The sequence below is a fragment of the Myxocyprinus asiaticus genome, chromosome 19, assembly GCF_019703515.2.
Source record: "Myxocyprinus asiaticus isolate MX2 ecotype Aquarium Trade chromosome 19, UBuf_Myxa_2, whole genome shotgun sequence".
NCBI lineage: Eukaryota > Metazoa > Chordata > Actinopteri > Cypriniformes > Catostomidae > Myxocyprinus > Myxocyprinus asiaticus.
In genome coordinates this window covers 726,199-754,163 of record NC_059362.1, presented here as the reverse complement: position 1 = coordinate 754,163, position 27,965 = coordinate 726,199, and the positions used below count along the sequence as shown (strand labels likewise).

The window sequence follows — 27,965 nt, the reverse complement described above, 5'->3', positions numbered from 1 at the left end:
AAGATGACTTATATGACCCTTTAATGGACCCATAACTGAGATTCAAGTACTTTCCACATCTAGTTGGACAGTCCACATATTGATAAAAGTGGCTGAGTGATTTCTCCATTTTACAGTGATTAAAATCTCCCATCACAATGTTAGGTGCGTCAGGTGAAATACTCTGCAGCCAATGCACCGTTTTGCGTAAAATATCAGATGCATTCTTTACATTAGCTTTGGGTGAATGTAAATTAAAGAAATTAATATTCTGGGGCAAGTAAAAGGAACGAAGTGATACCGACATCAATTCAATGTCAGGACTACACAGATTCCCTCAAAATCACAGACTTGCACCAACGTTCGTTTAACATAAATACGTAAACCTCCACCCAAGGACTTCCCAGTCACAACGCCGTCTCTGTCCATCCGCATTGAGACACCAAAGCCCTCGATTTCAAGATCAGAGTCTAAATCATGCGGTTTGAGTCAAGTCTCAGTCAAGGAAATAACACATGAATTCCTATATTCCGAGAGAAATCGAACATTTGCTTGTAGATCATCCACTTTATTTCGGAGAGACTGAACGTTAGCTAGAATTATTGAAGGGAGTGGAAAGTCTCTGCCGCAATCCCTCCTTTTTCCCCCTTTTCCTCCTCAACTTCTGACTGGTAGTACCTTCTGTGCCCGCAGAAGAAAGGTCTGACCTTAAAATTTCCAAAGGCAAGTCGAGGATTTGATCCAGCACTCCATGATCAAGATATGCCATAAGAAAGTCCCGGCTGTACTGAAGACGCTCTCCATTCCCACGCTGTCCTCTCGTGAAATATCCAAGGAGGAGCAAAACAGCCAAATAGCTGGCAAACTTGCAGTGTATCATGATGGCTCAACATAAATTGTAAGTAAAAACATAAAAACGAGTAACACTTTCAAACTAAACAAACAATCGATAAACAATCATACAAATGAAATTACTGCTGCTACAGGTCACCACAATGCAGTGCCCTCCCATTCATTAGCAGGGACCCCCACCTTTGGACGCCATGGGGGTCTCTCCGGCCAGTCCTGGGGCCCCCCCATCTCAAACTACTGGACGGGCCCGCCACTATGCTCAAGGGCTCTCCCGTTTGAATCGCAGTGGGGGGTTCTCCCGTTCGAAAGAGTGTGAGCTAACTCACGTTTATTTGTATCATGGGCTCCCCATTCAAAGTGCAAGGAGGACTCCCCCGTTAGAACGCCGTGAGGGCCTCCACTCAAGGCGATCCTGCCAGATCAGGGGGAGGCCCCCATGATAGGGCATTGCAGACCCCTCCAACACAATCCATTCAAGGGCTTAACCATTCGATCAGCAGTGGGATCTCCCGCCCGAATGCAGTGGGAGCTATTGTTATTTATTTGTATCGTGGGCTCTCCAGTTCAAGGCCAGGTTGACTCCCCCCGTCGAATGCTGTGAGCGTCCTTCCTGTACGAATGCTGATTGGGCTTGCTTGCTCGAGCAGCTGCCGAGTGGCACTGAGAGTTTTCGGCATCCCTTCTCCTCCCCATCTCCTCCTATCTGTTCCATCAATACTAATCCAGTCTGGGGGGGGGGGTTATTCGAGCTCTGGTCAAGTCTCGAGCCTTCGCCCAGGACAGCAAGACACACGTGTTTACACTATCCTTAATACAGGATTACATTAACTTGCGAACTACTGAAATATATATTTGGGTTTATATATGACCTGGACTTGGGAACAAATACTACACATATACACATACACTAGGTACTCAACCAAAATTATCCTCTTTACCGTGTGCAACACTGCTGCGTTAACACTTTAAATTCTCACACATGAGACTCACAAAGGGACACTGTGGCAAAGAGGAGGGCAGGGCCGGGCCGTGATGATGCACACCAGGCCCCTAATCAGGCTAATCAAGCCGATGAGAGGGATAAAGGCTGCTGGAGGTGGCAATTCGGGAGAGAGAGAGAGCTACAGGCAGCTGCCCTGTATGTGTTTATGTTTGTGTGTTTTTGTTTAATTAAATATTACTTTGATGCTTCGTCCGGTTCTCACCTCCTCCTTTCCCTTTTACCCTGTTATAGACACTTTTGTCACCATCATTTAGTAGTATGAAGAAAGTACGAGTTAGTATGATTAACATTGTTAATATTATTATATGTATTGTATTTTTTACATTTTGACGTGTAGAAGGTTATCTAACAATGCAAAATTAATGGCAGCATTAAAGTTATAACTTAGTTCTTGAATATATATTGTATATGACATCTACATTGTTCTGTAGATTATTGTTTAAAGTCTGTATGTGTGTGTGATATCAGATGAAACATGTAGAGGAGCGGTTTGGAGTGAATGCTAATAAAGAGGTTCTGCTCACGTGTATCGGCATCACGTCTGGAGTGGGTCGTCTTATCTTCGGCAGAGTGGCGGACTACGTACCTGGAGTCAACAAAGTCTACCTACAGGTGAGAGAAGAATTACTGGAACAAAATAGTGGCGTTTTTAACAGGTAACGTCATGGTTACTTGTGTAACCTCCGTTCCCTGATGGAGGGAACGAGACGTTGTGTCAATGTAGTGACACTAGGAGTCACTCTTGGGAGCCTGAGACACCTTTGGTCTTTGATAAAAGGCCAATGAAAATTGGCGAGTGGTATTTGCATGCCACTCCCCTGGACATACGGGTATAAAAGGAGCTGGTATGCAACCACTCATTCAGGTTTTATGCTGAGGAGCCGATATAAGGTCCGGCCATTTCAGCGGGTAGTTCAGCATTGTGGCAGGAGGGACACAACGTCTCGTTCCCTCCGTCAGGGAACGGAGGTTACACAAGTAACCATGACGTTCCCTATCTGTCACTCACTCGACGTTGTGTCGATGTAGTGACACTAGGGGTCCCTATACGAAACGCCACAATTGGCTGAACTGTGTTACGTGAACTGCCAGTGTGTGGTGGGCAGACTACTATGTACCTCATAGCCAGCACACCAGGTCGACACGTAACCTCCCCCAACATAGTTATGAGTGTCGAACGGCCCTTTTTGGGGACAAGTTGACTACCCAAGAGATAGAGACAGGCTTAACCCAGTCGTGGCCTCTTTTCCCCTTCTCTTTTTTCCACTCTCTAATAAAGAAGGGGGATTATCCGACTGGGCTGCCAGGTCTAGTCGGGGGGTGTCCCTCCCAAGGGGAAGACACAGCGGAGACCACACCTCGCCATGGGGGGGGGGGGATATTTAAGTGGAAGGATACATCACATGGTCTTTCCAACCATGTGGAGAGTCTTCAAGGTAGATCCTGCCCAATGGGGTAGGAGTTATTACAAACATGGAGACTGGGGCAGAGGGGCTCTGCCCAAGGAAGACGGAAACAAATTAGTGGAAGATATACATCGCATGGGGTTAGCCTTACAGGGAACCGCCACATGCGGAGCACCTACCCCAGAAAAGGACTCTTAGTTAGCATGTGTACTGGGCCGGCAGCGAGTCTCTCCAAAAACTGGACTGCCACAGGGCTCGGAAGAAGTCAACCAGGGAACAAAGTTTGTGAACACTACTGGGAATTAATGGCGCACGTCTTCAGCTCAAAAGGATGTGGAAGGTGCTATGTGCAAATGATACACCCGGCCGGCTATCCCGGGCTTATCCACTTGTGTTGCGTGCCACTACCTGGGATGAAACCGGTTCCACCCGGAGGTTGTAGAACCTTGCAAATGTGTTGGGTGTTGCCCAGCCCGCTGCTCTGCAAATGTCTGTTAGAGAGGCACCTCTGGCCAGGGCCCAAGAAGCCGCTACACCACGGGTAGAATGGGCTCGTAGCCCTACTGGGGGCGGCATGTCCTGGGCGAGATATGCCATAGTTATGGTGTCAGTGAGCCAGTGGGCGATCCTCTGCTTGGAGACAGCTCTTCCTTTCCGCTGTGCACCAAAGCAGACAAAGAGCTGCTCAGATATCCTAAAGCTCTGCGTGCGATCCAAATTGATGTGTAAAGCGTGCACCGGACAAAGCAATGACAGGGCTGGGTCTGCCTCCTCCTGGGGCAGCACTTGCAGGTTCACCACCTGGTCCCTAAAAGGGGTGGTGGGAACCTTGGGCACATAGCCCGGTCGGGGTCTCAGGATCACGTGAGAGTAACCCGGACCGAACTCCAGGCATGTTTCGCTGACAGAGAACGCTTGCAGGTCATCTACCCTCTTGATGAAAGTGAGCGCAGTCAGGAGGGCAGTCTCCAAGGAGAGGGTTTTCAATGCACAAAATATGCAATATTAGTTGTAACTGCATGGGTGTCACCAAATCAGATGCTGGAGATTGCCTTAAGCTTGGCTGACTGCAAAGGCTCAAAGGGGGCTCTCTGTAGACCCTGAAGAACTACAGAGAGGTCCCATGAGGGAACGAGGCACGGTCTGGAGGGATTCAGCCTCCTGGCGCCTCTTAGGAACCTGATGATCAGGTCGTGCTTCCCTAAGGACTTACCGTCGACTGCGTCATTGTGTGCTGCTATGGCGGCAACGTACACCTTCAAGGTGGAAGGGGACAGCCTCTCTTCCAACCTCTCCTGCAGGAAGGAAAGCACTGATCCGACTGCGCATCTCTGGGGGTCTTCGCGTCGGGAAGAACACCACTTAGCGAACAGACGCCACTTAAAGGCATACAGGCGCCTCGTAGAGGGGGCCCTAGCCTGAGTGATCGTGTCTACCACCGTCCAAGGGCCAGACATGGAGATTCCAGAGGTCTGGTCACGGGTGCCAGAGGGTGCCCCGGGTGACAGCGCGTCCGCTGTAGTGTTGAGATTGCCCGGGATGTGAGTGGCTCACAGCGACTTGAAGTGCTGCTGACTCCAGAGGAGACGGCGGGCGAGTTGTGACATACAACGAGAGCGCAGACCGCCTTGGCGGATGACATATGCTACCGTTGCCGTGTTGTCTGTCCAAACTAACACGTGCTTGCCCTGGATCAACGGCCGGAACCTCCGCAGGGCGAGCAGAATTGCCAACAACTCGAGGCAGTTGATGTGCCAATGCAGTCGCGGACCCATCCAGAGGCCGGCGGCTGCGTGCCCGTTGCAAACAGTGCCCCAGCCCGTTTTGGAGGCGTCTGTCATGACCATGACGCACCTGGAGACAAGTTCTAGACTAACACCTCCCCGTAGAAACGAGAGGTCGGTCCAAGGGCTGAAAAGACGGTGACAGACCGGCGTGATGACCACGTGATGTGTCCCGTGGCGCCATGCCCATCTCGGGACTCGAGTCTGGAGCCAGTGCTGAAGCAGCCTCATATGCATCAATCCGAGCGGGGTGGCCACCACCGAGGATGCCATATGCCCCAGGAGCCTTCAAACGCCTTCAAACAGGCCAGCACCGACTGGGCGCACTCGTTTGTAAGGCGTGCCATCAAGGAGACTGAGTCCAACTCCAAACCGAGAAAAGAGATGCTCTGAACCGGGAGGAGCTTGCTCTTTTCCCTGTTGACCCAAAGCCCTAGTCAGCTGAGGTGTGAGAGCACCAGGTCCCTGTGTGCGCACAACATGTCACGAGAGTGAGCTAGGATTAGCCAGTCGTCGAGATAGTTGAGAATGCGAATGCCCACCTCCCTTAACGGGGCAAGGGCAGCCTCTGCGACCTTCGTGAAGACGCGAGGAGACAGGGACAGGCCGAAAGGGAGGACTTTGTACTGATACACCTGACCCTCGAATGCAAACTGCAGGAAGGGTCTGTGTTGAGGAAGGATCAATACGTGGAAGTACGCATCCTTCAGGTCTACCGCCGCGAACCAATCTTGATGCTGGACGCTCGCCAGAATGCATTTTTGCGTCAGCATCCTGAACGGGAGTCTGTGTAAGGCCTGGTTCAGTACTCACAGGTCCAAGATTGGCCGCAACCCACCACTTTTTTCGGTACAATGAAGTAGGGGCTGTAAAACTTTTTCTTCATCTCGGCTGGAGGGACAGGTTCTATCGCGCCATTCCATAGGAGGGTAGTGATCTCCGCGCGCAAAGTAGCAATGTTTTCGCTCTTGACCAAGGTGAAGTGAATACCGCTGAACCTGGACTAAACTGAATCAAGTAGCCGAGTCGGACGATCCAGATCAGCCATCGCGATGGATTGGAAAGTGCCGTGCTGAGTCTAGGGACATTGAAGCACTTGCCTGGCTCCTTGTGACCACCCCCGGAACAGCCTGGGACGGGGGAGGAAGAGGCCTGTCCTCTTAACCCATGAAGACTGCCACATCTGGAGCTGCTGTGTGCCACAGCTGGGCGCTCAGGGGCGGAAAGGCCACTGCTGGAGCACCAATCCTGCAAGAAAAAACCCGTGGACGGTAGTCGTGGTGACGACGGTGCACACCGGGTATGTGACCCAGGGAGGAAGGAAGCCGCTCTTTTGCTGAACTGTTGGGTACTGCAGCCACTTGGGCATGCGGCGAAATCAAACAAAAAGGCACCGGGGGATGGAGTGGTCTTTTTACCATCTCCAAGTGAGTGGGTTCCCTCATCCCTGGGTCGCCCGTCTCAGGGGCGCCGGCTGTGAGACAGGTGGCATCTGCTTCCTGCAGTGGGCTCCACGCCGGGGCTAGGCCGAAGGGGCGAACTGCAGCGGAGCCGGTGCAGTCACCACAGGGGGACACCCTTGGCGACAAATAGACCGGGTGCGGGATCCTGAGCCGCATTGGGGCAGGATGTGCCGGATTGCTTCCGTCTGCTGCTTCACCGCCGAGAACTGCTGGGCATAGTCCTCAATGGTGTCGCCGAATAGGCCAGCCTGGGAAATGGGGGCAGCATGAAACCGTGTCTTGTCGGCCTCGCCCATCTCGACCAGGTTGAGCCAAAGGTGGAGCTCCTGGACCACTAGTGTGACTATCGTCCGCCCAAGAGACCGCACCGTGACCTTCGTCGCTCGGAAAGCGAGGTCGGTCGCCGAGTGCAGTTCCTGTATCAAATCTGGGGCGGAACTACCCTTGTGCAGTTCTTTCAATGCCTTGGCTTGATGGACCTGCAGGAGAGCCATGGCATGCAGGGCAGAGGTGGCTTGTCCAGCAGCGCTGTAGGCTTTAGCTGTCAGGGACGATGTGAGCCTACAGGGCTTGGACGGGAGCTTAGGGCGTCCACGCCAGGTGGCGGCGCTCCGCGGGCACAGGTGCACCGCGAGCGCCTTATCCATCGGGGGAATCACCGTATAGCCCCTGGCCACCCCACCATCGAGGGTAGTGAGAGTGGGGGAACTGCGGAAACGGGGCCGGGCAGTAAAAGGTGCCTCCCACGATTTCGTCAGCTCCTCGTGCACTTCCGGGAAGAATGGCACTGGAGCGGGGCGTGGCTGCTTTGAGCAGCACCGCGAGCCCAGGAACCAATTCACCGCCCGGGAAAGCATGTCCGTCATTTCGCCATCGGCCTGTGACTGGGCAATCGTCCCCAAAGGGGGAAGCCCAGCTGAGGCTTCTGCGTCCGACTGGACAAGCCCGCTCTCTGATGCTGTGCTTGAGAGCTCATCATCTTCGCAGGCTCCGAACAAGAAGCCAGACTCACCGTGAGATGAGCCGGCGAACTCATCCGGAAGCCCGATTGTGGCAGATGAGCGTGCTGGGGAATGGGAGGTCCACGGGGGGATACCCGGCGGAGACGATCCCCGGCGGAGATGATCCCATTGGGGTCCCCAAATCGCCCCCAGTGCTAGCCGCGCTGGCCTCATACACGTAAGTAGAAGGACCGAGGCGGGGAGCTGCTGGGGTTGCTTGCTTTTTCTTACGAAAGCAAGCCGCGACCGCAACGTTGCCATGGTCATGTTCTCGCAATGAGAACATGAACCATCCACAAATGCTGCCTCCGTGTGGGTCGCGCCCAGACACAAAAGACAGCGATCACGACCATCCGAAGTTGAGAGATAACGACCGCAACCAGGAATAACACACAATCGGAAAGACATCTTTAAAAGACGCGTCTTTAAAAAGACGTTCCGTGTGTGCCGCTCTTTTAGAGAAATATATACTCTTTTGGAGGAGAAAAAAGCTCTTTCAGAAAATATACTCTCTTGTTTTTCTGCCGAAGCGCCCAGGGGCGTTCTCTGCATTGCAATAGTGCAGAGGAGGGAGAAGCCACTGAAATGCCCTGTCAGATCCAGCAGAGGTGAATGAACAGTAGGATTCAGCTCAATGAGCATGACCGTTCGGCTCCGAAGAGAAAATCTGAATGAGTGGTTGCATACCAGCTCCTTTTATACCCGTATGTCCGGGAGAGTGGCATGCAAATACCACTCGCCAATTTTCTTTGGCCTTTTATCAAAGACCAGAGGTGTCTCGGGCTCCCAAGAGTGACCCCTAGTGTCACTACATCGACACAACATCGAGTGAGTGACAGATAGGGAACCTGTATTTCAAAATACCATTTTCAGTCTGGAATAACTGAACTGGATTTCCTTTCAGTTTTCTGTTACATTTTCAACAAGAATAGTTCACAGTCTGTTCCTCAAATCGTTTCTAATCCTTCTCTCTGTCCGCTTCACGTCTCTAGGTGTCTTCATTCCTGGTCATCGGCGTGATGTCTATGATGATTCCTCTGTGTCACATCTTTGGCGGGCTGATCGCCGTGTGTCTGCTCATGGGTCTGTTTGATGGTTGTTTCATCTGCATCATGGCTCCCATCGCCTTTGAGCTGGTGGGCTCTCAAAACGTGTCACAGGCCATTGGCTTCCTCCTGGGCATGATGTCCGTCCCCATGACTGTAGGACCTCCGATTGCAGGTAATGTATGATGTGAACTTCTGTGCTGAAGTCATTTCACATGCTTTGGCAACAATGCAGTACTGTGTGATGTTTTATTACTGTATGTTCTGAACGGGGTACTGCATCATTTGCAGCAGTCAAACTTGTGTTAGATGAATACATTTTATGACTAAAAGTATGTGGATACCTGAACACCACACCTGTATGTGCTTATTGAGCATTTCGTTTCAAACATTAGCATCATAAACTCTTCTTGTTCAGCTTTCCACAGATGTTTAACATGGCTGCAGTGATTTACTCTCATTCAGACAAAAGAACATCAGTGAATAGGCGACAAATAGGCACATTTTATTAAAATTTATCTAAAATAAAGCTTATTAAAGGCCAAACATTGATTGAAACATGTTGGTTTGTAAAGAGACATATGGTTGTATTTTTACAACACACATGAGTGCTTTAAAGGAGTATTCTGTGTTCAATACAAGTTAAGCTCAATTGAAAGCATTTGTGGCATAATATTTTTCCACAAAAAATAATTTCTTTCTTTAAAAAAAGCAAAATCGAGGTATCAGTGAGACACTTACAATGGAAGTCAATGGGGTCAATCTGTAAACATTAAAATACTCACTGTTTCAGAAGTATAGACACAAGACATAAACAATATGTGTGTTAACATGATTTTACTGTGATTAAATCACTTACTAACCACATCTGTGTGAAGATATATCCAAATTTGAAGATGTAACGGCATACACCCTTGCCGTTACAACCTCCTAAGACCTGAGCGTGACTGCTGAGTATATTTTCCATTTCCTTTTTTGATTTGTAACTAGTAGCACCTAATAAACATGCAAAAAAAAAAAAAATTCTAGAGCAAACAGTATTCCTAAAAATGTATGTCCTCATATGTGGACAGCGGGAATAAGCTGTGAAAATGTTTTTTTAATAAAATTGTTTATGATGTTTCCAGGAGTGTTGATTATTCATGTTTTTGAAATGTTTCAGACATTACATCAGAAATTAGCATAATTAATTCTGATTCAAAGTAATGTCCAGCATCATCCAATCACTGCCAACCATGTTAAAATAAAATGATACATTATAAATTCTGAATCTATGTACTGATTATCATTGTATCATGTCTGATAAACATGTTGAGTGATCCAAACATCATCTGCAGCCTGAAACTGAACTTTTGATCAGATTTTAGGAGTGAATGCACTTAACTGCATAGAGAGCTATAGGATGCTCCCTTACGGCATATCAAACGAAACTAGAGACACTACTCTTTACAACCAAACAGGTTTCAGTGACAACACTTAAAAAGGTTTCTTCCCAGAGGCACTTTTGTTGGTGCTGCACTCATAAAAGTGCTTCACGAAAATCGACGTCATGTTGTTGTGTCACGTTAAACCCTTAAATGACAGTCTAGAGTCTTGTGAATAGTATTCAGTTGGTTTAAATTAATTCAAATTATGTGTTGCATATAGCGAAGCCAAAATGCAATGTCCACGCATGTGGATGTGGGGTCGCACAAGGTTAAACAACCACAAACGATGATTTAAACAACTTTACAGTTCAAACAATACACGATTTTTAACAAAATGCTTTTATAAAATGATAAGCTTCACATTTCTGTGTTTAAACCCTCTAAAAATTGACCCCATTGACTTCCATTGTAAGTGTCTCACTGGAACACACATTTGTGCTTTTTTTAAAGAAAAGGAGGGACGAGTCAAAATTAATTTTGGTTTATTTTTATGCATATTTTGTTTTGGAGTGAATTTTGAAGAAAAAAAAAACTTTTTAGGGTTGCAAAATTTCACCACTTTTTTTAGACAGTAAGTGTCAGTACGTTTCGGGGGATGTTCTCATTTTTCTATTAGTAAACTAAAAAATATTACAGGTTTACTTACTAGACAAATTGCTAAATTTTAGAAATTGTGTCAACTAGCTTTTTTCTTTTTTGTGTAACTTTAGCAATCCATGACAGATAATAATTTGCTATTTGTTTTTACCTCTAAAAATGTTATCATGACACAATTCAGAGTGTCAGCTATAGTTAGGTGTAGTTTTAACTCATATTTAATGAATATTAGATAAAGACATTTTTAATCTTACATTTACATGTATGCATATACTGTAGCAGACAGTTTTATCTAAAAAGAAAATGCTTCATTTGTCACATTGTATTAAGAAAGTAATCAAACACGCTCACCTAAATCATCCTCTCTCTCTCATGTAGCGCTGGGAAAAAGTTCAATTGGTAGTGTCGCTACTTTGAGTTAGTTACTTCCCAACACTGAAATGTAACACCTAATTAACCTAATTTTTTTCTGTGCTTTTGTACCCAGGATTCCTACGGGACCGTCTGGGCAGCTATGACGTGGCATTTTACCTGGCGGGCATCCCTCCCATCATCGGTGGAGCCGTTCTGTGTCTGATCCCGTGGGTGGAGGCGAAGAGGAGGAGGAAAGAGCAGGAGGAAGCTGCCGACACCACCGAGAAAATGCTGGAACACAAGAGCGACACACAGGATGACACAGACAGCAGAGTGAAAACTGACGACCTGAAATCTGTTGTCTGAGAAAAACACAATATCACCAACAGAGACACTGAAAAAGGTGTGTTCAATAAAAATATGAATCATTTACTTTTCTATCCCTTTATTTACTACAGAAGTAAAGAAACACTTTAGTGGAACATGAAGAATGGGTGATCTGAAGAGGTGCATCATTCATGTTTTTAAATGGAAATTGTATGAACTTTGAACAGTTGTTCATTAAGAAGGGAAAATGAATTCTTACAATGAATCGAGCTTTAATTTGGTTACATGTGGCATAGAAATGAAAAATTGCTGCACGTATTCATTTCCTTCTCCACTTGCATAACTTAATGAGTGTATTTGCATATGTACACTTTATTCAACATAAGCTCTTGAGGAAATGTCACTATATCTCTCTGTTTTACTTTAAAATCACAAATGAGGAAACATAAATGCTGATTTGACTTAATCTGAATTTATTTTATTAAGTAGTGTTATTAGATTATTATGCAAGGAAAACAAGCCAAATTCAGTCCATTCAGTGTAAAGTTTTGAAATTGAAAGTATTGTTCTAAAAATCAAACGTGTATTTGACAGCATGTTTGAGAAATGAATGTTTACATGCGTTTTACACCCAACAGGGCAGATATTAGTATTTGCTTTTCTATGCAGTTGCTTTAAATTGAACTAATGTGGGAAAGATCTTAAAGTGTGTTCATTGATCCAGACGTGTTACCGTAGTGACCTCCATTAGATATACATTACAGTTGAAGTGTCAGTCAAATTTCAGAACCTTTTTTTCAATGTAAAATGACAAGTGATTATTATTATTATTATTGTGTGTGTACCGTGCACATCTGCAACGTCATTTCATATCATTCTTGGCAACACTTTATAATACGTTTCTAAACATTAATATTAGTTGATACACAAACAGTTACAATATTTTTACTGCATTTATCAATCTTGATTATTGTTAACTTCTAAATCTAGTTTTGTTTATTACAGAAGCCCTGAACTGCACTGTAAAAAAAAAGTTTTTTTAGGTGTCTTAGTGCCTTCCTGAGCCTATGTCCTACAAATATTTTTTTCTCTTTCTCAATTAAAAATAAATAAATAAATAAAATAAAAACATTCTCTTTTTTTTCTTATCAAAGAAAAAAAAAGTTAAAAGTTTTGGTTTTGTTTTTGTCCTCAAAAGGCAACACATGAGGAAACAAATCATAAAGACATCTATCTAGCGCATGTTTACATGGGCCAACAAATGAAAAAAGCACACTGTCAATAGCAGCATAAATATTCACAGTGGTGAATGTCATCAAACAACTAGAAATAACTCCCGTTGATACACTTGACAACCAATGCCATATGAAACATATGTAACCTGAGGTATATTCATTGAACTGTGTTTTCATGTAGTAGTAGACTTTCAAACATTATATTTGTTTCTTTCCTTGATTAAGGATTGCAAAACATTCTTGTTAAAGTATTATACAACTATAAATCAACAGATCAAGTATCACAGCTCTCATCTGTCACTTTGTAATAGCTTTGCAATGGTATGAGATTTTCACTGAACAATAACCGTCTCAGAAAATATCACGGTATACAGTATTACACAATTATTATTATCAGTTACAATGACCCTTTTTTTGGTTGAACAAACACTTTATTATAATTGAAACTTGAAACAATTTTTTTTAATGGAAGTATGTGTAAAAAAAAAAAAAAAAAGTCTTCCTTTTGAAAATAAATAGAATAAATAAGAAAACTAACAGAACTATAATAATAAACCAAATTATAAACATGATAAAAAAATAGCATGTAACTATAACATAACTAAAGCATGTTAGTTTACATGTTTAATTAACTACTAAATGAAAAATAACATCAGCTGTGTGAGCTTTTAAAGTAATGTGCTACAATTATTAATAATTAACATATACTGTATGTGCACGACAGCACAGCCAGATTGCTCCTGTCTGTTTTTTTTTTTTTTTTTTTTGACTGCTCCTGTCTGTACCTTTAACTCAACTTTAACAACTACGTGTTTCTCAACTGGTTTTGCTAAAGGACAGATTTTACATTGGAACTCAAGAGGCGACCCACCATAGTAAAAACGTAACTTGTATTTAATGTATCCTGGGTCACATTTCCTATAGTTTTGTTCATGGTTTTCAAGTACAAGGACATGCATCAAGTGACATTATTTTTGTTGTTGACGTCAACAACAAAAGCGACAGGAAGTTCTCTCTCCCCCTTTTTAAAAATTGAAGAGCATATTTACTTATATGAGCCCATTATTATCCCGTTTGTTTCTAATTTCAAACATAATTCAAACAGAACATACATATTACACAAGAGGAAAGGCTCCTCATTACCATGGTTAGGTCAGAGTAAATAATAATAAATTATAGTATTTATGAAAAAATAAATACTAGCTGAAACACATCTTGAAACTACAGCTGCCACTGTTGATATAAAATGAGGTCTAATAGATTCTACCTTTAGATTATTTCATATGAAACTATAACATTTTATCAAAATATAACAGTTACTCATGTACAATTGTGAAACAATTTTGTAAAGGTGATGGTGTATAATAATAAAAAATAGCGCTTAGCACAGTGTTGCTCTTTTCCTCCTCAGTGCTGTTTAGCATCAGGGCTGACTACTGTTCGAGAGGTTTGACTTGACTTCCTTCGTAATGCTTTAAACTAGAAAAGTCTCACTAGAATTGAAATTGGTCACATCAGTTTTGAGGTCTGTGCGCCACAATATCGCGTCAGAGAGCAAAGCAGATCGTTAACGTGAGCTAACACGTGCGAAATTGCGGATGAGAATCCTTTAACTGATTGCGAGATTATCATTACATCTGCCTCGGCAGTCCTAAATAGACTCTCACTTGGGCAGCCGCTGAAATATCTTCAATGGGAGAACTATGACATTGTTCTTTCCCTGCTGTCCGCGACCCAGTCCGAATAGACCTGCGACTCACCAGTTGAGAAACACTGCTTTAACACACACACACACACACACACACACACACACACACACACACACACACACACACACACACACACACACACACACACACACACACACACACACACACACACACACACACACACACACACACACACCTCACTTCTCTCTGACATTCTCCACTGCATGTGTGTGTGTGGCGCAAGCTGACGAGTCTGACAGGCAGTCAAGAGGAAAGGAGATGCGCACGCGCAGGTGAGATCCTCCGTCCAGTTAAAAAATGTTTCTCAATACCGTAGATAAGCAAATGTACATGGTATGATAACAGTCAATTTTCATACCGTGGTGTACCGTGAAACCAGTATACCGCTGCAACCCTACTTTGTAAGCATAAGATTTCATCCTTACTGATAGTGGCACCTGGTGGCTGAGGTTGGTACCACATGCTAATTATTAGCTAGCAAGCAAAAAAAAATTTTTTTTATTTATTTACATTTTTTATTTTTTTTTTAGAGAAAAATAAATATTTGTAGGACATAGGCTCAGGATGGCACTAAGACACCTAATAATTGTTCATTGTTGGTTCATGTTAACTATTGTGTTGACTGATTTTAATGTATAAAACCATAGGAAAGTGTTGCCTAATTCTTAATGTCTTCTGATTATAATTTTTTCATATTTACATTTGATTGCAAACTGTGGCAAGTTGGTTTCCGCTTTTTTTTTTTTTTTTTTTAAATAATCACTAATATATATATATATATATATATATATATATATATATATATATATATATATATATATATATATATATACATATAAAAACTCCCTAAATGTGGAGCATTAAACCTGCCAAAAGTTTATTACATTTAATTTGAGAAAGTTGAGGGCCTATGGAGCCAATATTAAATAAATGAATGCAGTGATAAAAATTAAAATTAAAACCTCAAATCATTTTATTTCCACAAAATGGAGAACAAAATATGTTCCAAATTTTAAAATCAAATAAAATTATTACATGTACATGTTCGCAGTGACAGTACAAATTAAAAATTAAAATGCAAATGCTGATTTTAAATTCTATTTACTGCAATCTTGAGACAGGACTGCCAATATTAAAATGAAAAAGCAAACGTGAAAAAGAAATTGCAAAATCATTTTTTTTCCGAAGCATTTTCTCAGTGTTAGCGCAATAAAAGTGACAATTAATATTCAAAGTTCAGTTTTAATTGTATTTTTATTTTATCTTTTATTTTCCATTTTCATTTTCAAAGCCAACATGTAAATTCTATGTTAATGAGTGGGTGGTGCTCAAAGAGAGAATCCTTTAATACAGTGGTTCTCACACAAGAGGGTGCAGAGAGGTTGTCAGCACTGTCACTGTGAAAATGAAAATACAAATGTAATCATTTAATTTTATTTGTAATTTTGGCACATATTTTACAGACACTTTGTGGAAATAGAGGTTTTAATTTAAATTTTTATCAATGCATTCATTTATTTAATATTGGCAGGTTTTGTGCTCCATACCTTTAAACATTTCATTAATTATCTAGAATGTTTATTGTGTACACAAATAATTCCCCTGTAATCATGATTCATACTCTGCATCTCACATAATCAGTCTATCAGAGTATTACTTTGGTCTTGTAATCTACCTCAGTCGACATTACTCAAGAAATGTTTCTCACAGTCTGAGCAAACTCACTTCAAACAACAATCACCATGTGCTCATGTGTCCCGTGTTTCTTTCTCGTTATTCTTTGCATTTCTTTGAAGATGATCTCTTTCATGCTTTTTGTACTAGGTCTTTTTTTTTATTATTTGTGATCTTTTATCATATTGTTCATCCAAATCATCATTTAAACCAAACAAGTTTTGTGCTATATGTGCATATATGCATCATTGCATATTTTGTAGTATGAATATGGATCAGTTTTGATGACAACTGTCTATAGTGATCACTCAACAGTAATTTACTCAGGGTAAAAAAAAAGATCTTCAGGCCTCAGCTAAACACCAAAATTCACTTTCAACTTGACCTTAAATGCTTGAAGAATTCATTGAAAACTTTTTGTCCATCTGTTCAACAACATTTTTGTTATAATTGTAACATTTAAAATGAAATTGACCAAAAAAGCAAAACATGCTATTGTTTATGTTATAGATAGCACTTAATAAACATTGTAATGGCAAAAAGTGAGTCTCCATCAAACCTTTTCTTTCCATGGATTCTCACAATCCAGATAATTGGAAACGTCATTAACTATGCTACTCTTAATGTCTTGCGTTTCATTTTTCTCATGGCCTGCATGATTTCAGCTTCTGTTATTTGTGTTGAATATACCAAAGAATTTGTAGAGATTGTTGAAGTTCAAAATTGTATTAAAGAATGTACTTTTCACTGCTGTTGTTTTTGGTGAGCTTGTGATACTTTTTCAGAAAAACCTACTTGAAGCTTATTAAGATTGACATGTCACGTATAAATATAGCAATGGATAGTTTAAACAGTCGAAACTCAGTGGGTGTCAAGGGGTCACGCACATGGTACTCATACTAACAGCAGGACAAAGTCAACAGCACTGTTCCATTTATTCCAGTTAAAAGTTCGAAACAAACGTATAAATCTCAAAACACCCCAAAACATTTGCTGACCTAGGACAAAATTGTAAAAGAAAATAGTATTTCACTGCAAAGTCTAAATAAAATGTAAAGGAAGCTGTGAGACAAAATAGTGAATGTTTTCACAAGCACACTTCATTTTGAACTCTCTGCCCTTACCTGCAAACATCTATCGCAAACAGTTATTCATTGTTTGCAGAAATCTATTTTCTTACATGTAAAGCACATATTATGTCAAAGACAAATACAGGGAGAAACTCCACCAGATAATAATACTGAGTAACAGAGGATTGGACAGTTTTAGTTTTCATCATAATTCTATAGTAATAATACATCATGTTGTTGAGAACATCAGATCTACTCTGACTCATCCAGACACAACATCATACAGTCTCAGTGCTTGAGATGGAAAAATGACAATGGTTCAACTAAACTTAATCCAAACTTTTATTATGCCCACAATTTCATATGAATCAAACCATGGTGTGGTTGAGATTTTCTACCTACAAGGGCACCAAAAAAATATTTGGACACCCAAGTCACACTTCAAAATGAATGAATGCCATCGCATTAGGTAAGAAAATATAAAAACAAGTGACATCTGTGTCTTTATACTATGAAGGGCGTGTTTTGAGTGTAGAGGGAGTGTCTTTTACTACAAAGGGAGTGTTTTGAGTGTAGAGGGTGTGCTTTATACTATGAAGGGTGTGTTCTGAGTGTAGAGGGAGTGTCTTTTACTACAAAGGGAGTGTTTTGAGTGTTGAGGGTGTGCTTTATACTATGAAGGGTGTGTTTTGAGTGTAGAGGGAGTGTCTTTTACTACAAAGGGAGTGTTTTGAGTGTTGAGGGTGTGTCTTATACTATGAAGGGTGTGTTTTGAGTGTTGAGGGTGTGTCTTATACTATGAAGGGTGTGTTTTGAGTGTAGAGGGTGTGTCTTATACTATGAAGGGTGTGTTTTGAGTGTAGAGGGTGTGTCTTTTACTACAAAGGGAGTGTTTTGAGTGTAGAGGGTGTGCTTTATACTATGAAGGGTGTGTTCTGAGTGTAGAGGGAGTGTCTTTTACTACAAAGGGAGTGTTTTGAGTGTTGAGGGTGTGCTTTATACTATGAAGGGTGTGTTTTGAGTGTAGAGGGTGTGTCTTATACTATGAAGGGTGTGTTTTGAGTGTTGAGGGTGTGTCTTATACTATGAAGGGTGTGTTTTGAGTGTAGAGGGTGTGTCTTATACTATGAAGGGTGTGTTTTGAGTGTAGAGGGTGTGTCTTATACTATGAAGGGTGTGTTTTGAGTGTTGAGGGTGTGCTTTATACTATGAAGGGCGTGTTTTGAGTGTTGAGGGTGTGCTTTATACTATGAAGGGCGTGTTTTGAGTGTAGAGGGTGTGTCTTATACTATGAAGGGTGTGTTTTGAGTGTAGAGGGTGTGTCTTATACTATGAAGGGTGTGTTTTGAGTGTTGAGGGTGTGCTTTATACTATGAAGGGCGTGTTTTGAGTGTTGAGGGTGTGCTTTATACTATGAAGGGTGTGTTTTGAGTGTAGAGGGAGTGTCTTTTACTACAAAGGGAGTGTTTTGAGTGTAGAGGGTGTGCTTTATACTATGAAGGGTGTGTTCTGAGTGTAGAGAGTGTGTCTTATACTATGAAGGGTGTATTTTGAGAGTAGAGGGTGTGTCTTATACTATGAAGGGCATGTTTTGAGTGTAGAGGGAGTGTCTTTTACTACAAAGGGTGTGTTTTGAGTGTAGAGGGTGTGCTTTATACTATGAAGGGTGTGTTTTGAGTGCAGAGGGTGTGCTTTATACTATGAAGGGTGTGTTTTGAGTGTAGAGGGAGTGTCTTTTACTACAAAGGGAGTGTTTTGAGTGTAGAGGGTGTGCTTTATACTATTAAAGGGTGTGTTCTGAGTGTAGAGGGAGTGTCTTTTACTACAAAGGGAGTGTTTTGAGTGTTGAGGGTGTGCTTTATACTATGAAGGGTGTGTTTTGAGTGTAGAGGGTGTGTCTTGTACTATGAAGGGCGTGTTTTGAGTGTAGAGGGAGTGTCTTTTACTACAAAGGGAGTGTTTTGAGTGTAGAGGGTGTGCTTTATACTATGAAGGGTGTGTTCTGAGTGTAGAGAGTGTGTCTTATACTATGAAGGGCGTGTTTTGAGTGAAGAGGGTGTGTCTTATACTATGAAGGGTGTATTTCGAGAGTAGAGGGTGTGTCTTATACTATGAAGGGTGTGTTTTGAGTGTAGAGAGTGTGTCTTATACTATGAAGGGCATGTTTTGAGTGTAGAGGGAGTGTCTTTTACTACAAAGGGAGTGTTTTGAGTGTAGAGGGTGTGCTTTATACTATGAAGGGTGTGTTCTGAGTGTAGAGAGTGTGTCTTATACTATGAAGGGCGTGTTTTGAGTGAAGAGGGTGTGTCTTATACTATAAAGGGTGTATTTCGAGAGTAGAAGGTGTGTCTTATACTATGAAGGGTGTGTTTTGAGTGTAGAGAGTGTGTCTTATACTATGAAGGGCATGTTTTGAGTGTAGAGGGAGTGTCTTTTACTACAAAGGGTGTGTTTTGAGTGTAGAGGGTGTGCTTTATACTATGAAGGGTGTGTTTTGAGTGTAGAGGGTGTGCTTTATACTATGAAGGGTGTGTTTTGAGTGTTGAGGGTGTGCTTTATACTATGAAGGGTGTGTTTTGAGTGTTGAGGGTGTGCTTTATACTATGAAGGGTGTGTTTTGAGTGTAGAGGGAGTGTCTTTTACTACAAAGGGAGTGTTTTGAGTGTAGAGGGTGTGCTTTATACTATGAAGGGTGTGTTCTGAGTGTAGAGAGTGTGTCTTATACTATGAAGGGCGTGTTTTGAGTGTAGAGGGAGTGTCTTTTACTACAAAGGGAGTGTTTTGAGTGTAGAGGGTGTGCTTTATACTATGAAGGGTGTGTTCTGAGTGTAGAGAGTGTGTCTTATACTATGAAGGGCGTGTTTTGAGTGAAGAGGGTGTGTCTTATACTATGAAGGGTGTATTTCGAGAGTAGAGGGTGTGTCTTATACTATGAAGGGTGTGTTTTGAGTGTAGAGAGTGTGTCTTATACTATGAAGGGCATGTTTTGAGTGTAGAGGGAGTGTCTTTTACTACAAAGGGCGTGTTTTGAGTGTAGAGGGTGTGCTTTATACTATGAAGGGTGTGTTTTGAGTGTAGAGTGTGTCTTATACTATGAAGGTCGTGTTTTGAGTGTTGAGGGTGTGCTTTATACTATGAAGGGTGTGTTTTGAGTGTAGAGGGTGTGCTTTATACTATGAAGGGCGTGTTTTGAGTGTTGAGGGTGTGCTTTATACTATGAAGGGTGTGTTTTGAGTGTAGAGGGTGTGCTTTATACTATGAAGGGTGTGTTTTGAGTGTAGAGGGTGTGCTTTATACTATGAAGGGTGTGTTTTGAGTGTAGAGGGAGTGTCTTTTACTACAAAGGGAGTGTTTTGAGTGTTGAGGGTGTGCTTTATACTATGAAGGGCGTGTTTTGAGAGTAGAGAGTGTGTCTTATACTATGAAGGGCATGTTTTGAGTGTAGAGGGTGTGTCTTATACTATGAAGGCTGTGTTTTGAGTGTAGAGGGTGTGTCTTATACTATGAAGGGTGTATTTCGAGAGTAGAGGGTGTGTCTTATACTATGAAGGGTGTGTTTCGAGAGTAGAGGGTGTGTCTTATACTATGGTGTATTTCGAGAGTAGAGGGTGTGTCTTATACTATGAAGGGTGTGTTTCGAGTGTAGAGGGTGTGTCTTATACTATGAAAGGTGTATTTCGAGAGTAGAGGGTGTGTCTTATACTATGAAGGGTGTGTTTCGAGTGTAGAAGGTGCTTAGAATATGAAGGATGTGTTTTGAGAGTAGAGGGTGTGTCTTAGGCAACAAAGGGCATGTTTTGAGTGTAGAGGGTGTTTTATACTATGAAGGGCGTTTTTTGAGAGTGGAGGGCTTCTCTAAGACTATAAAGGGTGTGTTTTGAGTGTAGATGGTGTATCTTATACTATAAAGGGCGTGTTTTGAATGTAGAGGGCATGTCTTAAGACTATAAATTGTATGATTAGAGTGGGGGTGTGTTTTAGACAACAAGGGGCATGTTTTGAGTGTAGAGGGTGTGTCTTATCCTATGAAGGGTGTTTTGAGAGTAGAATGTGTGTCTAAGACAACAAAGGATGTCTTTTGAGTGTTGAGGGCGTGTCTAGGAATATGAAGGGTGTATTTTGAGAGTAGAGCATGTGTCTTATACTATGGAGTGTTTTGAGTGTAGAGGGTGTGTCTTATACTATGAAGGGTGTGTTTTGAGAGTAGAAGGTGTGTCTTAGACTAAGAAGGGCGTGTTTTGAGTGCAGAGGGCATGTCTTAGACTATGATGGGCATTTTTTGAGCATAGCGGGCATGTCTTACAATAAGGGCGTATCTAAGTTTATGAAGGGTGAGTTTTGAGTGTAGAGGGGGACCCACTTTATATCAGAATGGCTTAACTACTATGTACTAAACCATTTGATACAATGTACTTATGTATGCTCATGTTGTTACATTGTAATTACATTTAAAGTACTTACATTTATTTACATTTGTAGTTACACTGTTAACTTTACCCCTAACCCAACCCTTACCCCAAAACCTAAATCTAATCCCTAAGCCTAACCCTACCCATACTCCAAAACCTACCCGTACCTCAACAGCAGTAGCAATAAATATGGGAATTTTGCAGAACAACATGTAGTTACACAGTTAATACATAGTCTTAAGTTAAGGCCACCTAATATAAAGTATGACCGTAGAGGGTGTGTCTTAGACTATGAAGGGCATTTTTTGAGTGTAGAGGATGTCTTAGACAACAATGGGCGTGTTTTCAATGTAGAGGGTGTGTCTTAGAATATAAAGGGTATGTTTAGAGTGGGGGTGTGTCTTAGACTATGACGGGCATATTTTGAGTGTAGAGGGTGTGTTTTTAGAGTAGAAGGTGTGTCTTAGAATAAGAAGGACGTGTTTTGAATGTAGAGGGTGTGTCTTAGATTAAGAAGGGTGTGTTTTGAGAGTAGAAGGCATGTCTAAGACTATGAAGGATGTGTTTTGAGTATAGAGGGTGCTTTCAGAGTAGGTGTATCTTAGACTAAGGGTGTGTTTTGAGTGTATTGGGTGGGTCTTAGACTATGAAGGGCATGTTTAGAGTGGGGGTGGGTCTTAGACAACAAAAGGCATGTTTTGAGTGTAGAGCGTGTCTTAGATAACGAAGGCCGTGTTTGAATGTAGAGGACGTGTCTTAGACTTAAGGCCATGTTTTAAGTGTTGAGATTTATATAACATTTAGAAAAGTAAATATCAAAACAAGTGACATTTATTTTATAGCGCAAACTTTTCAAGCAACACATTTCATAAAAAAAGTTTAAGTTTGAAATGGCAATAAATAGTGTAAATAAAGAAAGTATTTGGAGACTTGCTGGTTGTCAAACATTAGTGCAACATGTCCATAGTTAGTCTGATGATCTGCACATTTGGTTACACCGCTAGGACAGCTGTGTTAACTTACTTCATACATCCACTAAAAATCAACTTGACACCAGTTGCTTAAAAGTCATGGCCTAGAAAAGGGAAGTTAAGAATAATAATAATAAAAAAAAAGCACAAGCATAATTAGTTTGCAGATGTCACTTGGCAAATGCAACGAAAATGTTTAAGTATCCAAATACTTCTTGGGGCTACTGTATTCAGTTTGCTTATTACCAAATAATATAATTGGGGAGAGAAACATTTTGTCCAATAGGAAACGGAATAGAGGCCCTTCGAAACACAACACTGGTGTTTGAGAGGAATAAGAATGACTGCAAATGGGAGTTACCATCCCAGTGCACTTGTTTAGACGAAAGTATAGAATATGTACAAGAATTGAGTAACACTCCCCCCACCCCCATATCTCCAAAAACATACGTGCACACATCTTTTAGTAATAAAGGCAGAATGTGTCTTAACCTCACTGCCCTAACATCCTCTAACCCCCACATCCAACACGTGTTTTATTTATCTGATATTGCTGTACCTTGAAGCACAGTCCAGGATGAGCAATACATCATGATACTGGAAAACACACAACCAGGATAATATCAATTATTAACAGAAACACCTAAAAAACAAGCAAATAAAGAACATTGATCATAGCAAAATGTATATACACATGATGTGAGCAAAATGTGTTGGTTGTTTGTAGGACGGGCCTCCTGCAGGCCAGATTAAGGTAGGATGATCTCAGAGGTGCTGCTTGGATTGAGCTGGACCAGTGAGTTCACCTCTTCTTAGGAGCTTGAGCTGTGCGAGGTGGAGTGACCGGGCGGCCAGAATTCACCCCTCCGTACTGGTACTTCGTCTTTTTCTCCGATGGCTTGAGGATCTGGATCACACAAAAAGTACATAAACGGAGTTTGTGACATATTCATGCCATGTTAACTATGTATGGTGGCCATGTCCTGAGTATGAAGGCCGTGCCCTGAATGTGGAGGGTGTGTCTAAGACAATGAAGGGTGTGTTTTGAGTGTAGAGGGTGTGTCCTAGACGATAAAAGGCATGTCTTAGACTATGAAGGGTGTGTTTTGAGTGTCTCTCTTAGACAACAACGGGCATGTTTTGAGTGTAGAAGGTGTTTTATACTACGAAGGGTGTGTTTTGAGTAGAAGGTGTGTCTTATACTATGAAGGGTGTGTTTTGAGAGTAGAGGGTGTGTCTTAGACAACAAAGGGCATGTTTTGAGTGTAGAAGGTGTTTTATACTATGAAGGGTGTGTTTTCATAGTAGAGGGTGTGTCTTATACGAAGAAGGGTGTGTTTTGAGTGGAAGTGTTTTATACTATTAAGGGTGTGCTTTGAGTGTAGAGGGTGTGTCTTATACTATGAAAGGTGTATTTTGAGAGTAGAGGGTGTCTCATACTATGAAGGGTGTATTTTGAGTGTAGAAGGTGTGTCTTCTACTATGAAGGGTGAGTTGAGTGTAGAGGGTGTGTCTTATACTATGACGAGTGTATTTTGAGAGGATAGGGCGTGTCTTATACTATAAAGGGTGTATTTTGAGAGTAGAGGGTGTGTCTTATACTATGAAGGGTGTGTTTTGTGTAGAGGGTGTGTCTCTTAGACTATGAAGGGTGTGTTTTGAGTGTAGTGGGTGTGCCATAGAATATGAAGGGCATGTTTTTAGAGTAGGAGGTGTGTCTTAGACAACAAAGGGCATGTTTTGAGTGTGGAGGGTGTGTCTTAGACCATGAAGGGTGTGTTTTGAGTGTAGAGGGCGTTTCTTAGAATAAGAAGGGTGTGTCCTGAGGTATAATAACTTGTGTATGAAGGGTGTGGAGGGCGTATCCTGAGTGTATGTTACCTGGAAAGAGCACATGAGGGACTCATCCACACTCATCATGCCACCAGCGTTATCAAACTCCCCACAGTAGTTAGGAGCAGAAAACAGCGTCACAAGCTGTCGTTTAGCAAAGAATTCATACCCATCTTCAACCACCTACCGACAGAGAAGAAAGAACCAGGGCACAAAAATAAGTGAGTCACTGCTAGCAATTTCAGCTGTAAATATAGCTGCAAGCAGTGATGACGGGCCCAAGCACAACTGGTCCATTTCCACCTGGTGGCTTTCGGAAAACAATGCAAGGTTGATGTGCATTTGGCGTTTGACATTATTCGAAACAATTTTGAAGCAATTTGGGTAAATATAAATGGACTGTTTTAAAGTTTGTTGTAAGAGCCACACTTCCTGTTGCCAGCTGGTGGCGCTATGACCGTGACCCATAATAGCCGCATATATGTGATCAGCCCCATTACTAAACATACAGCTGAATTTATCAAAATCATACAATGCACAAAAAGGATATAAGGAACTTCCTGTTTCACATTTTTAGCCATAAATTTATTGCTGCGCCATGGCAACACCTTTCAAAATATCAAAAATTTGTTTGCAATTTAGCATCTACAATGTCTTGGCATGATGTTGCACAAATTTGGTGCCAGTCACATGAATCCCCTAGGAGCAGTATTTAAAAGATCAGAGCTTGCAATTTTCAGAAAATCCAAAATGGCTGACTTCCTGTTGGGCAGAGCTAATGACTAATTATGAAAGTTGTCCGGCTTGGTTAGAACTATATATGCTAAATACACTAAATATACATAACAGGGGTGTAACGGTTCAAATTTCTCACGGTTCAGTTTGTATCAAGGTTTTACATCAAAACAATGATTTCTGTTCAGAAAACCATGGTGACAGCAGTCATGGTTACTACAATATTACTACAGTAAAACCATGGTTAATTTTCATCAGGGTACTTTACTAAAAAAGTGTTACGCAGGTCTTTTGACAGTTCTTTTCTGCTCTCCCTGGCTCAGTATCTAGCCTGCTCAGTGCATCCACGTGAGAGCTAACAAACTCATTGACTATTTATACACAGACACTAATTAAAATTTAAAAAGCCACAGGTGTGGGAAATTAACCTTTAATTGCCATTTAAATCTGTGTGTGTCACCTTGTGTGTCTGTAACAAGGCCAAACATTCAAGGGTATGTAAACTTTTGATCAGGGCCATTTGGGTGATTTCTGTTATCATTATAATTTAAAAAGAAGCCAAACAGCTATGTGATAATAAATGGCTTCATATGATCACTATCCTTAAATAAAAGACAGTTTTTTGCATGATCAGTCATATTTTCAAAATCAATGCCAAAATTTCACAATTTCTGCCAGGGTATGCAAACTTTTGAGCGCAACTGTATATATTAGGGGTATAACGATTCAAATTTCTCAAAGTAAAGACGCTGACTACCACCCCTTGAGTCGCGAGTTCAAATCCAGGGTGTGCTGAGTGACTCCAGTCAGGCTTCCTAAGCAACCAAATGGCCCGGTTGCTTGGGAGCATACAGTCATGTTGGGTTAACCTCCTCGTGGCCGCTATAATGTGGTTCGCTTTCGGTGGGGCACATGGTGAGCTGTGCGTGGATGCCGCGGAGAATTGTGTGAAGCCTCCACACACGCCATGTCTCTGTGGTAATGCACTCAACAAGCCACGTGATAAGAGACGCGGAGGCAACTGAGATTCATCCTCCGCCACCCGGATTGAGGCGAGTCACTATGCCACCACGAGGATTTAGAGCGCATTGGGAATTGAGCATTCCAAATCGGGGAGAAAATCCTCCCCCACAAAGAAATACCTGCACTAATACGCAAAATATCAAAAATCCATTAGCAGTTTAGCATCTACAATGTCTTGGCATGATTTTGCACAAATTTGGTGCCAGTCACATGAATCCCCAAGAGGAGTATTTAAAAGATCAGAGCTTGCAATTTTCAGAAAATTCAAAATTCCTGTTGGGTGGAGCTAATGACTAATTATGAAAGTTGTCCAGCTTGGTTAGAACTATATATGCTAAATACACTAAATATACATAATAAGGGTGTAACGGTTCAAATTTCTCATGGTTCGGTTTGTATCAATGTTTTACATCAAAACAATCAAAACAATGATTTCTGATCAGAAAACAGCAGTCATGGATACTACAATATTACTATAGTAAAACCATGGTTAATTTTCATCAGGGTCCTTTACTAAAAAAAAAAAAAAAAGAATTTTTTTCTCTAATTACTAAATCAAACTTAATACCTGCACTAATACTCTACATGCATCAACATAAAGTGCACTTAAAATTCATCTCAACATATATTCAATATTCTGAAGCTGTACATCACTACAGAAGGAATAACCTTGCTATTAATATGCATATGAGAAGGGATGTTGTGATAATGCTGCTCGAGTATTTAAATCCTACATGAGCACCCCAAGCGCTTTAGTTATTGTTTCATGTCTGTTTGAATTAGCACGGAGTGTCTGCTTAAAAATTGAAGGAAGCGTGTGCAGTTTCGGCTCACCTGCACCTCTTTTCCTGGGTGATGTTTGCGTAAAAGATAAATCATGTATCAATATATTAATATAACGGCAACTTAATGCCATTAATCAAAGCGCATTTTTGATGCTCATGATAGATTGATGCTCGTGATGCCGCGAGGGGAAACAGGAAGAACTTGCGTGCGCATTTTAAATAAACCCTCACACGCATTATTGACATGTATTACCAGTACACAGCACTCGTTTCGAGCGATGTCTGCAAACAGTGCCTGTTTTGTAAATGTCTTTTGACCATGACTGTTGTTATTGACTGCAAAAAGAAAATGTTCCCAGAAAGTAGAAATGCAGGGGGTTTCTCTATCAGCGACTCGTTTCCTCCACTTGCCATTTTCAACTACACACAACGCTTGCAGAACTGTGATATCATCAAGTTGACCCATGTGAAATACAGGCAGAGTGTATCCATCTACAGATCCATTCAGGTGCATTTGCGTAGGTTGTAACTGTGCCTGTCTGTATGACACTTTGTTTTCTTGACCAAAACTTGTGCTCCAGATGCGTCATTAAACTTAAGGTGAACTGACCACGGTGCCAATGCTTCCTGAACCGTGACTGGCGAACCAGTTTCTTACTGAGAACCGTTACACTCCTAATACACAACTAAAAATAAATAAATATATTATTAAAACATATAAAAATATTATTAAAACATGTAAATATACAACTAAATATACATCCAAATGCAGGTAAGGTAAGATTAAAAAGAAAAATCAGTTTGCCACAACCAGACATATAAATGGTCCTCTGCAGCCACCTGCTGGTCATATATTGTAATTTCACTTAATTTGAATTTTAATTTCCCATATGGCAGCAATCTTCCCCTTAACACATGGTATAATCTCCAAATATATCGAGGAATATAGATGTTCACTGAAGTGAATTTAACATCATTTTTAACATAAATTTCATATGTTATATGCAAATTAATTGTATAGTTTAGTAATTTTGAGGTAAATCAGGCAAAAATAAATAAAATAAATAAACAGCACAAATTTAGATTTTTTAAAAAATTGAAGAAAGTTCGCAATTCAACATCTTCAATGTCTTGGTCTATTGAGAGGGAATTAGCTGCTAACCCGCTATTGACCAAGACGGACTTGGAGCGCGTTTGGGAAAAGTTGGAAGACCTTGAGAATCATAACCTGTGAAACAATGTCCGAATTGTTGGAATTCCT

The 27,965-nt window shown here is 41.6% G+C and overlaps 2 protein-coding genes and 1 long non-coding RNA gene across 6 annotated transcripts in view; 2 read left to right on the top strand and 1 right to left on the bottom strand.

The window, feature by feature from the left end:
- The window catches only part of LOC127410277 (monocarboxylate transporter 10-like), a 75,258-nt gene extending 61,109 nt beyond the window's left edge, over window positions 1–14,149 (top strand). The window contains exons 4-6 of the mRNA XM_051645465.1: window positions 2,303–2,446; window positions 8,481–8,709; window positions 11,046–14,149. Of these exons, the coding sequence (XP_051501425.1) occupies window positions 2,303–2,446; window positions 8,481–8,709; window positions 11,046–11,278 (606 nt within the window). The 3' untranslated portion in view covers window positions 11,279–14,149. The remainder of the gene's footprint in view (window positions 1–2,302; window positions 2,447–8,480; window positions 8,710–11,045) is intronic.
- Window positions 14,150–15,049: 900 nt separating this feature from the next.
- Window positions 15,050–22,020, top strand: LOC127410287 (uncharacterized). 4 transcript variants are annotated; one of them, XR_007892105.1, is made up of 3 exons: window positions 15,050–19,168; window positions 19,292–20,577; window positions 20,619–22,020. It is a non-coding gene; the product is annotated as an uncharacterized LOC127410287 (long non-coding RNA). The 4 variants fall into 4 exon arrangements; XR_007892103.1 differs by having other exon boundaries at window positions 15,050–19,209; XR_007892102.1 differs by having other exon boundaries at window positions 15,050–20,047; window positions 20,130–20,577.
- A 146-nt stretch (window positions 22,021–22,166) lies between these two features.
- Window positions 22,167–27,965, bottom strand: part of LOC127410281 (serine/threonine-protein phosphatase PP1-beta catalytic subunit-like) — a 43,382-nt gene continuing 37,583 nt past the window's right edge. Inside the window, exons 7-8 of the mRNA XM_051645468.1 lie at window positions 24,210–24,344; window positions 22,167–23,235 (exon numbers count right to left, since the gene is read on the bottom strand). Coding sequence (XP_051501428.1) covers window positions 23,131–23,235; window positions 24,210–24,344 — 240 coding nt within the window. The 3' untranslated portion in view covers window positions 22,167–23,130. The remainder of the gene's footprint in view (window positions 23,236–24,209; window positions 24,345–27,965) is intronic.